Consider the following 12579-nt stretch of genomic DNA (forward strand, 5'->3'; position numbering starts at 1 on the left):
CATTGATGTGTCTGCTTATCGACATTAGGAATATTTATGGTTCAAATGTACAGTAGCTGGCTAAATGTTGTTTGCTCATAGCACACAATTTGATGTGTGTTATGTATGGTAGGTTATCTGTCAGGAATTCTATCCATAAAAATAGGATTTAACTTCATTCTAAACTTTTTCCTTGTTCTAAGCTACAACCACACTTCTAGATTATCTGTTAGCATAGGGGTATATTTTGAAAGGATTCCTCATACTTTTACTTACCATTCAGTCTGCTACTTTCACCCTATTTAAAGTCATATTCATGGTACATTCACTAAACATTCACTTAACATTTATTGATAACATTCCCTGATATTTGCCAACATTGGTTTCTTGCAAATGCAAAAAGTTGTGATATTGTAACATTCACCCCTACAAAATGTGAACATTATATTCTCTGCACATTCACTAAACACATTTTGAAATAAAGTTCACCGGAGTAAGAGCAAGATTGATACCAATATTGTGAGTGGGTATATGTATAGTAAGGGGCAGCAGCAGTGCAGTCCCTTGCCATGTTTAAATAAATCCTCATGCCCTTTAGTATTGAGGGAGTGCTTTAAGAGGGGATGAAAAACTTGTGGTAAGCACCATTCTTAAATGGTGTCCAGAACCAGGCTATTCAGCAACCCCAGTGCCAGGGAAAGGGGAGGGGAGCTTTGATGCCACTGACCTGCCACATAGGGGCAAGTAGGTGATTGCTCCCTCTATCATAAACCAGTTAACAGTGCACACAGGTCACAAATAGTAAAATAAAAGAACACCTACACATATTGAAAAATACATGTAGGGATATTAATATTTTTTATTGTCATTCCAAAACATGTTATACATGAAACCCACTAAATATTCAGACAACAGCTAACAATAATACAGTCAAGACAAACAAAAGACAATTATTATGAATACATAAAATAATATTGCAATAATTAACAAATAATAATAATAATAATAATAATAATATGAAAAGTGCCATATTATCAATGCAAATTTGCAGCAATGCCCTTAAAAGAAATGATTATATATACTACCAATAATTCATGGTGATACAGAAATGATCAGCCTCACAGCATAAGGAAAAAAGCTGTTCCTTAGCCTGTTTTTTTCTAGCTCTAATGCTGCATAACCTCAGACATGAAGAGAAGGGGACTAACAGAACATAAGCAGGATGGGAGGAATCCCTCAAAATATTAGGTGCCATCTTCCTACACCTTCTGTTATAAATAGTATTGATAGTGGGCATATTGATGCCAGTAATTCTCTGGGCTTTCTAAACCACCCATCGCAGTACCTTTTTAACAGATGAAGTACTGTAACAAATGCAAGAAGTAAGGACACTCTCCACCACACACCTATAAAATGAGATGCGGACTGGTGTACCAGGGCCACTTTATTTCCTCAAAAAGTAAAGGCGTTAGTAGGCTTTCTGTACTAAGCTGGCTGCATTAGTGCTCTAGATAAAGTTACCAGAGATATACGATCTTAGATATTTAAATTAAGGGACCATCTCAACATCTTCACCGCTAATGTAGAGCAGAGTAATGCTGGCCTTTCTAAAATCCACAATCATGTATTAAGCAATACCTTCCATGTTCAGTAGTGTCCCTTGGCAGATCTCCTTTGACACAGGATCCCCAAAATAAAGAGCAAATTATCTCTTCTTCATCTCTTTTCAAGTTGAGTGAGTCCAGTACTGCATTTTTTTTTAAAGACGACACTACTACCCAATAAACTCAATCAGAGAACAAAGGACTGGTCACCAGAAATGCCTGTAAGCTCTCTATTACTAACTGGCCATGCCTAGATCTGTGCTCTGTCTCTGTATGAAGGCAGCATTGGTAATGCGATGACTGGTGAGCTAGTATTTGAAAGCAGCAGCAGCAGGAGAGGATGGGAATTCTCAGATCCACATATGAAATTCAGAACCTGATCTCATGTTGCAGATGAGGCCTTAATGACATTATTTTGACAGGCTCAATCCCTATACTCCGAATTAGTCAACAGCCCTTATGCACAATGCAAACTTCTTATAGAAGATAATCAACCACTTATGGTGTCCTTGACAGAGCCACATCACCAACTCGATGAGACCTGTTGCTGCATCAACCCTTAGCTTTTGTGAGCTAAATAAATGAAAAATGTACACCTAAATATATGGCCTTTTTCAAAACTGCTTTGTAAATGGTTGAGTTAGGAAGACACATCACTGAGAGAATGAGGGTTTAAAACGTTTGAAACAATATGTACAAATGTTTATTGCTAAAAAAACAAACAAAAACAAATATTTTTATTGCATGCAAAACTGTAGCATTAAAAACTTGGAAGATTAGAACCTCTAAAGTTATAATCAGCTTTTAAATGTTTCTCTTTGGCAATTTGAAACATTATGGATTCTGGCTTAGCTTTCTTGATGGGCCAGATATTTACTAATTTCTTTGGAAAGGTTAGAACGCTTGTGTAATTTCCGGGACATCATTTTATTGTAAATAAATATATAAATTGCAAAGTTGCATAACACTTTGTGTTTGCTGTCACAAAATGTACTGATGAGTGAATCCTTCTAGCATGAACGGTCATGCAGACTTGGTGAATTACATAATCGTATTTAAAGAACGGCAGTGAAACAGAATGAGATTACTTCCCAAGCAGCAGTTTACCGCAGTTCACTTCCCTGTGGAATAATGTCCCTGAGTAATTGTGCTGGAAAAGCTGCATATCAAAAGGCCAAAGTATTTACAGTCCACTGGGTCATCTACTGAAAAAATATGGGGGAATTAAAGAACAATTCTTCTAAGCGCATTTTTTTTTTAAATTTAAAATAGCAATATAATACAACTCAATTTTAACACAACACAATTATTGGTATTCCTTTGCTTTTAGCTGTCAAGTATGCATGCAGAAATTTTTGTAATCACATTTCTTTCTAGTATTTTATAACAGATAAAGGAATAGGCGCTGTCAAATGATGGGTCTGATTTCTGATATGTGGAGCAAAAAAGAAAATCCGCTTTATAATCTTTATATTATATTTATAGGAGTTTTTTTTTTTTTACAACATGATTTCTTAGATGTAGACATTCTATAGCTTTAGCATTCCACTATGAATATAATTAGATTTTACTTGTAATACATTTAAAATATAAATGATCAACCTAAATTAAAACTGTGTTTAAACTGTGGACTTTTAAATATTTACATATACAAGTAAACATTAAAGCCCTCACTGATATTGCTGCAGGCACTGTGGGATCTAAGTATTGGCATGCTTAGATTTTTCAGCACAAGCTTTTCAGTTTTATGTTAACATACTTTCACATTAATCTCAATAGCTAAACCCCTCACTGCCAGCAGTAAGTTGGCAGCCTAACATCCTTCAAATCTCGAATCTAAAAACAGAGCAGGTCCAAGTCCACACTTGAATGACTTTATTACTTGTATTATACATTTTAAGGATGAATTAATCCACAGTGCTCACAACTACAAAGGTTAATTGGGATTCTTTTTTAATGCTCATTGACTGCTTGTTGGAAATGTGTACCTATTTAAATGTCCATAACCTGGCCACAATTCTACATTAGGATATACAGTGACTTGAAAAGTATTTATACCCCTTGAGATTTTCCACATTTTGTCATGTTACAACAAAAAACGTAAATGTATTTTATTGGGATTTTATTTGATAGACCAACACAAAGTGGCACATAATTGTGAAGTGAAAGCAAAATGATAAATGTTTTTCAAAATGTTCTACAAATAAATATCTGAAAAGTGTGGCGTGCATTTGTATTCACCCCCTTTACTCTAATACTCCTAACTAAAAACTAGTGAAACCAATTGCCTTCAGAAGTCCCCTAATTAGTAAATAGAGTCTATCTGTGTGTAATTTAATCTCAGAATAAACACAGCTATTCTGTGAAGCCCTCATAGGTTTGTTAGAGAACCTGAAGGCCAAGGAACACACCAGAAGAGTTGGGGATAAAGTTGTGGAAAAATTTAAATCAGGGTTAGGTTATAGAAAAACACCCCAAGCTTTGAAAATCTCACGGAGCACTGTTCAATCCATCATTCAAAAATGGAAAGAGTGTGGCACAACTGCAAACATACCAAGACATGGCCGTCTACCTAAACTGATAGGCCGGGAAAGGAGAGCATTAATCAGAGAAGCAACCAGGAGGCCCATGGTAACTCTCGAGGAGCTGCAGAGATCCACAGCTCAGGTGGGGGAGCTCAGAGGACAGCTATTAGTCGTGCACTCCACAAATCTGGCCTTTATGGAAGTGTGACAAGAAGAAAGCCATATGAAGTCCCATTTGCAGTTTGCGAGAAGCCGTGTAGGGGACATAGCAAACAAGCAAGCCGTGTAGGGGACATAGCATAGTGGAAGGTGGTGCTCTGTTCAGATGAGACCAAAATGAAACTTTTTGGCCTAAAAGCAAAACGCTGTGTGTGGCAGAAAACTAAATGTACTAACTAACTAACTAACTGCACATCTCCCTGACACACCATCACTACCGTTAAATATGGTGGTGGTAGCATCATGTTGTAGGGGATGCTTTTCTTCAGCAGGGACAGGGAAGATTGTCAGAGTTCATGGGAAGATGGATAGAGCCAAATACAGGGTAATCTTAAAAGTAGCACTGTTATGGTCTGCAAAAGACTTGAGACTGGGGCGGAGCTTCACCTTTCAGCAGGACAACGACCCTAAAGATATAGCCAGAGCTACAATGGAATTATTTAGATCAAAGTACTGTATATTCATGTGTTAGAATGACCCAGTCAAAATCCAGACTGAAATCCATTTGAGAAATTGCTGTTCACAGACACTCTCCATTCAATCTGAAAGAGTTTGAGCTATCTTGCAAAGAAGAATGGGCAAAATTTCACTCTCTAGATATGCAAAGCTGGTAGAGACATACCCAAAAAGACTTGCAGCTGTAATTGCAGTGAAAGGAGGTTCTACAAAGTATTGACCCAGGGGTGCTGAATACAAATGCACACCACACTTTTCAGATACTGTATTTATCAGTGTATAACAGGCACAGGCGTATAACATGCACCTTTAATTTAAGAGGGAAGTTTCAGGAAAAAAAATAACATATTAAATAAAGCAAACTTTGAAGAAAAATAAGGGTCAAAGTACATCAATGCAGCCTGCACAGTGCCCATCAGCAGCCTCTCCATTGTACATAAATACATACTCACCATTGCAAATTAGTGCAACCTGCACAGTGCCCATCAACAGCCTCACCATTGCAAATTAATGCAGCCTGCACAGTGCTCATTAGCAGCCTCCCAATTGCCCATCAAAAGCCTCAACATTGCAAATAAATGCAGCCTGCACAGTGCCCAGTAGCAGCCTCTCCATTGTCCATCTGCAGCCTCACTATTGCAAATTAATGCAACCTGCACAGTGCCTATCAGCAGCTGCAGTCTCACCATTGCAGATTAATGCCGCCTGCTCATCTGCAGCCTCGCCAATGACGGATTACACAGCTCCACGATCTCTTGTGTACCAGGCGATCAGTCACACACAGTCCCGCAAAAACAGTGGTCCAATCCTGGGCCAGAGGGCGGGACTGTGTGTGACTGAGTGCTGGGTATCCTCCTTCCACTCAGAGACAGCAGGAATCAGCATATAACACGCACACATGATTTCCCCCTGATTTTCAGGGGGGAAAAGTGCGTGTTATACGTAGAAAAATATGGTATTTATTTGTAAAAAAAATTGAAAACCATTTATCATTTTCCTTCCACTTCACAATTATCTGCCACTTTGTGTTGGTCTATTACATAAAATCCCAATATAATACATTTATGTTTTTGGGTGTAACATGACAAAATGTGGAAAATTTCAAGATGTATGAATACGTTTTCAAGGCACTGTAAAAGTACATTAATTGTGGTTGTCCTAAAAGAAAACATCATCTTAATTTATCTTTAGAAAGATAATGTCAGTACAAATATTTGTGTTAAGATTCCATTTTGGGGCCAAATAATGAAAACTAAAGGTAAGATAAAGGAGCATTTTGCCTACAGCAACCAGTCATAATCTTTTTTTCCCCCCTCTCTAACCTGCCCTAACCAGTGGATTCTGATTGGTTGTAATGGGTGCAGGATTATTTTCTCCAGTTTTGATAAAGCAAACCCAGTAAGAAATCTGTAAATTCCCTTCCCTACCATATTAACAATGTCTGTGTTGTTTGCTTGTCTTGTTTTGCCCCCATTGGTGCTTCGGCAGAGGAGGTATCTGCACGAATAGTCCAAGTAGTAACTGCTGATGCTGTAGCGGTCCTAAGAGGTGAACAGGAGAAAGAAGTCCAGCTCAAGGGCCCTCCGGGAGATCTGCCTTTAGGTAAAAGAGGATATAGTGAGTGTGACTTGTGCTGTTCTGCAGAATCCCTCTGCAATTTTTAATTTGCAGTTGTGGATTAAAGTGCATTTTAAATGGCACAGGCCTAATATTTCCATTGCCATAATACTTATTGCTTAACAAAACTGTGTGGTGTTTTGGTCATAGGTGTATATGTATGTGAAGTGTATGTTCTGATGGTTTTAGGTTAACTTGTGTGCTGTAATTGGTTGTAGACATGTGCAATTTGTTTAGTTCCAAATTAGTTTTTTTAACTAATTTAGACAAATTTGTTAATTTGTTAATTCAGAAAAATACGAATTAGTTTAACCAGTTTAACAAACTTTTTCGAATATTTGTAAATTCGATATTCGAAAATTCGAATACCTGAAAATCTGAAATAATAACTAACTATTACTAACTATTAAATTATAGGTATTGGAATTTCCTTTCAAATTTGACTGCTAGTGAACGTAACGAATATGAATTTATCCAAAGTTACGAATTAACGAATTAACCCAAAATAACAAATGCTCATATCTAAACGAATGAATAATAATAATTAAAATTAATAATAATAATAATAATAATAAAAAAGTTTTATTATTATTTGTTAGTTCTGTTCCATTTGCTTAGATGCGGCATTCGTTATTTCGTATAATTTGTAACTTCGGATAAATTTGTATTCGTTACGTTCACTAACAGCCAAATTTGAAAGGAAATTACAATACCTATAATTTAATAGTTAGTTATTATTAGTTAGTTAGTTATTATTTAAATTTTCAGATTTTCTTTTTCGGATTTTCGAATTTACAAATTTACGAATTGAGATCATAATGAATGACCCGCAAAATGGATTAAAGTAAGAATGAAACAAAAACAAACAGATTTTTCGGCAGTGCACATGTCTAATTGGTTGTAGGTAAAAAAGTGTCTGTATACAGAAATGTATTGCATCTGTACTGTATGTGTGAAGGTGTTCCTGGATGAAAAGTATATGTTGTTGCATGTGAGTGATAATAAGAGGCAAGTGTTCACAAACACACAAATTAGTCCACCGACACCCTAACTTGCAAATTTTTGTAATTAAATTAGCTTTTGGATTACATTGTGAGTATTTTATATTTTAGATACTTTTACTTTTATTTTTACAGTATCTTGTCTATATTGTAAACTGAATACGTGTATTTAAATATATACAAGGGTCAGCATGGCCTGTGGCAGGGGCATTTCTAGGTCTACAAAAGATCTAGGGCTAGAGCCCATAGCAGCGAAGTAAAGAAAGTCATAAGCTTAGGTGGGCATACACATGTATATAATATATGCGTGTGTGTGTATTATATATAAATAAATATATATATTAGATTATTTTACTTTTATTTTTGCAGTATATTGTCTATATTGTAAACTCAATATTTGTATTTAAATGTATACAAGGGTCTGCATGGCCTACGGAAGGGGCGTTGCTAGGTCTACAAAAGATCTGGGGCTAGAGCCCATAGCAGAAAAGTAAATAAAGTCATACGCTTAGGCAGGCATACACATGTATATAATATACGTGTGTGTGTATTAATTGTGTATAAAATAATGTTACATATCTGAGAGCGAATCCCATGGTTTGTTATTATTGATTAGGTCCCCAGAGCCCTCCTCATTACATCAAGGTCCTCAGAGAGCCCTTCCTTACATCAGGGTCCCCAGAGAGCCTCCCCTTACCTAAGGGTCCACAGAGCTGCTCCTTCTCTAGCCATAAATATAAGCCTCCTAAAGGACATGTGGACTAGCTGTGAACATAGTGCTGGGCTGTGGACAGGGTACTGGAGATCATGGGCTGTGGACATGATACAGGAGATTATGGGCTGTGTACATGATACAGGAGATCATGGGCGGTGGACATGGTACAGGAGATCATGGTCTATGGACATAATCTAGGAGATGACATGGGTTCTGCGGACATGGTACAGGAGATCATGGGCTGCAGACATTATACAGGAGATCATGGACTGTGGACATGATCCAGGAGATGACATGGGTTATGCTGACATGGTACAGGAGATCATGGGCTGTGGACATGGTACAGGATATGACATGGGTTGTGCTGACATGGTACAGGAGATCATGGGCTGTGGACATGGTACAGGATATGACATGGGCTGTGCGGACATGGTACAGGAGATGATATGGACTATGGGCATGGTACAGGAGATGACATGGGCTGTGGACATGGTACAGGAGATGACATGACCAGTGACCAGTTCTAATGGAGTGGACGGCACAGTCGCTGCTCCTGTAAAGAAAAATCCCTCAGCACACCGCTGCACCCAGTAAGAGACTCAGGGTTATGGACCCCAGAGTCAGGGCTATAGCCCCAGAGTTCGCCCCTTGTGAAGCCACTGGCGTGTGGTACCTCCAGGCTAGCCACATTGGTATTTCACACTTGGTATTCACAAACTTGTTCTATCTTATTACTTTGTGAAATATGGATACTAAAGTATATGACTTTACTGTTAGTTCCTTCAAGGGGAAAGCTTGTTGAATTTAGTAGTATTCCGTTACAATGTTGCATTGGGGATTTGATTAAATAAGCTTTATTGCCTATATAGAAGGGGATGTTTTACTGCTATTCAATGGCAACATTTGCTGGCATAGAATGCAATGGATCATGAAGAGCAGCACACAGCGAAAATTACTTTTTAAGTACTTTTTCTCCATAGGAAGAAAGGCAGAAATTGTAACAGTGCCTTTTCTTTTTTGTAAGAGAATGGATAATATTAGCTTGTTATGTAACAGCCTGTAGGGAAGCAGAATAACTGTAATAAATATATATATATATATATATATATATATATATATATATATATATATATATATATATATATATATATATATATATATATATATACACATACATATATATAAATATATATATATATATATATATATATATATATATATATATATACTCACACACACAGGGATTACTGCCAGCATATGATACATAAGGTTAGTTGCACATTTATACACAGTACTTAAAAATAAATGTGCAGCCCATAGCAACAAAGCAGATGAATTCTTGTCAGTATCAAGTCAGTTGTAGATAAATATGAGCTTGAATTTATTTGGTTGCTTTGGGTAATGATGTCTGGGCAACCCCTGGTGTTCGGGAATTTGTAATTTAGAACATATAATTTGAGCTTGAAATCCTGACTGACAAATTGCCTGATAAGTTCAAACAAAAACATGATTTTTTTTATAGACTTGGCAGGGGGGGGGGGGTTATATTTACTAAAACTCAACCCACATTAGGAGTGACCAGATTGGGATCACATTCTACAGCATTTTTACATAGGTGCCTCCCACACAGCCAGCGTGCTGAACAGAAGAGCAGTAGTGTTAATAGACAGCTTGCCTGAGAGCAAGTATGCAATGGAAAGCAAGACTATTTAATATGATTTGAAATTACATTTTCTTCAAACTGGAGTCTTCTGTAAGAGGAATGCTCCAGGAAGCGTACAGTGATGTTTTGTATGCAAAACTGTACATTTATGTTTTAGGTTTGGGTTGAAGGGTTTGGATGGTGTTTAATGTATCTTGTAAGCACTGCATTTTTGAAACATCACTGCCAAAAGTGATTAAACCTTGTTAAAGGCATATTTCCACTTGTGCAGTTTTGCGAAAACCTTAATATATGTTAGTTATGTGTTCATAGTCAAACAGCATACCAATTTATTTCTTTTTTTAAGCAACATAAAAGCTTTTTTTTTTTCCATTAAATTAACAGAAATATTACACTTACCTGTTCTGTGCAATGGTTTTGCACAGAGCAGCCCCGAGCCTCTTCTTCTGGGGTCCCCTGCTGGTGTACCAGGCTCCTCCTCTTCGGCAAATGTCAACATGAAAAGCTTCTTTCTATAGGGGCACCTGTGTGTGTTTGCTCCTGAGCCGCCTTGTCTGCGTCTATTGACACAGATCAGGTGGCTCGGTCTGCCCCTCACTCACTTGGCACAGCACAACCAATGGTTCCCACTGCTATCAATCTGCCCAGGGAGGAGGGAGACAGCAGCAGGAGCCAGATCAAATCAGGTTCAGGTAAGTATAGGAGGGGGTGGGGGGTTTGCAGCACAGAACGTTTTTTACCTTAATGCATAGAATAAGGCTTTAGAAGCACTTCATTATTTATTACCTTTTAAATGTTTGTCAGTGAAGGTTGTCATGGCTCACTGCAAGATTTTTTGAACTTTGTTTGAACAGACAGTGTTCAAATGGAGTTACAATTAATAATAAAGATCTGCCTGTACAGTACAGACTGAGTTAACTAAGCTGCATTTTATTTTTTTTAAGTTATGCCCTGTGAATGGGGAGAAATATTAACTGTGTGTAATCTCCATTTGGCTGCTAAAGTGGAAAATACACTTTAAAATATCTGCCCACCTCCAAATATAAGTGTAGGGCCCTGGCTTACACACCTTGGTTTTATCAGGATTTCACTGCAAGAAATACCAATTCTGTTCCTGTTAAACTGGGAGTTTTAAAAGTTTTTGCCCACATTTGTTTCATCTCAATTTGAATAAAGTCCAACACAGAGAGTAGGGACCCTCATAATGCAGACAGCATACAGCAGCTGTGCAGACCTAAGATCTTTTTTTTTTTTCAATCAAGTTTAAGTTTATTTTAAAAATATAAACAGTACAATAGAGTTCATACATCAAGGATATCATCACAATGCATTACAGGAAGATACATTTCGATATCACATATTCCTAACCATACTTTGGTCACAATCGAATAAACGATCTATATTCAAAAATAAACAGATTTGGAAGAAATAAAAAGATCATTAGTCCACAAACTGTTATAACGGAAATATAGTATTTACCCTAAATTTTCCTATATAATGTTCCCCTGAGTGATATTCAAGTGCAATGTAAAAGTTGATACTTGTCATACCATAACATATGGTATATTAGTCAATAAAATAGAGTTCATTCTTAAATGACCCTCTTATAACCCCCTTAACTTAGTAAGAATCCAATCATTTCCCTAAGAGCAGAACCCCACCTTCTGTCCTAATACTCCCACCGTCTTCTCTCTTTTTCCCCCTACTTACTCATTATAGAGCAAATTCACCTTGTGAATTAGAAGTAGATTAATGAAAAAATTTAAAATTGAGAAGAATAATATTATGACCGAAAACTCGTTAATTCCGGATCAGTGTAATAACCTTACGATACCTTAAAGCATCACTAAACTTTTAAAGTAACAAAACGTTTGAGGAATTGACACCATTTTTAAGATTAAGTCCATGGATCCCGATAACTCAAAAAAAATATGGCAAGTCCGGAAATCTCAGAGTACTCATGGCGACAAAAGGTCCCATCAGAATGGACTAAGTAAAATATATAGGAATATAGAGGATTAAATCCTTAAACAATACTATCATGTAACAAATGTACTTTATGTTAGCAAATAAAATAAAAATAGAATAAAGAACTCCAATCAAAAGAAAAAGATATAGAAAACCAAAAAAGGAAAAATAGAATGGAAATTTAGAAAAGATAGAGATAAGAAAAGGGAGCCTACCTGCCAATTCCACATCACAAAAAGCAGTAAATCGTCTTATTAACCTCCCTGGCGGTATGATTCTTTCAGAAAAAACATGCTAAAAGCGGTACCATTATTTGCAAGGAAATTTGGCGTTTTATATTGTAGGTCTGTAATTTTTAGAAATAACTCACTTAAATCTGACCAAACAAGATTCTAATAGGCATCCCGTGTATTACATTTTTTTAAAAACAAAATTATAAATTATAATATAATAAATAATTATAAATAATTATAACAAATAATAATATAATTATAATAAAAATTATTCAATAATGTAATCAAATCAAAATCACTGAAATTTGCTCAGTTGCAGAATTGTCGCTGTCATTACTTTTATTTTTTTATGACGAATTTCCCCACAAATCGCTATCGCACAATTCTGCAAGTGATTATAATTTATTATCGCTGTTTTTTAGCTGATCTAAAACTATTTTTGACATAAAGGGACACTTTTGGTTGCTATGGACAATCTACAGTTTGCAGGGAGAAAAAAAGGTTTTTATTATATAAAATGACATGCAGGACACTGGGCAGACCACTAGGGACAGGGGGGGTGTGTTTTTTTTACATACAGTACTGTAATCTATAAGATT

At 36.5% G+C, this 12579-nt stretch overlaps 1 protein-coding gene across 18 annotated transcripts in view; it reads left to right on the forward strand.

Annotated features, from left to right (window-relative positions):
• The window catches only part of MAP2 (microtubule associated protein 2), a 272088-nt gene that overhangs the window by 204496 nt on the left and 55013 nt on the right, over nucleotides 1-12579 (forward strand). For 15 of the 18 annotated variants that reach the window (XM_040357425.1, XM_040357427.1, XM_040357439.1 and 12 more), the window contains exon 5: nucleotides 6272-6385. The exons of the other annotated variants lie outside the window; for them this stretch is intronic. In XM_040357425.1, the coding sequence (XP_040213359.1) occupies nucleotides 6272-6385 (114 nt within the window). The remainder of the gene's footprint in view (nucleotides 1-6271; nucleotides 6386-12579) is intronic. 18 annotated transcript variants of the gene reach the window in all.

The sequence above is a fragment of the Rana temporaria genome, chromosome 6 (assembly GCF_905171775.1).
Source record: "Rana temporaria chromosome 6, aRanTem1.1, whole genome shotgun sequence".
In the NCBI taxonomy this organism is placed as follows: Eukaryota; Metazoa; Chordata; class Amphibia; order Anura; family Ranidae; genus Rana; species Rana temporaria.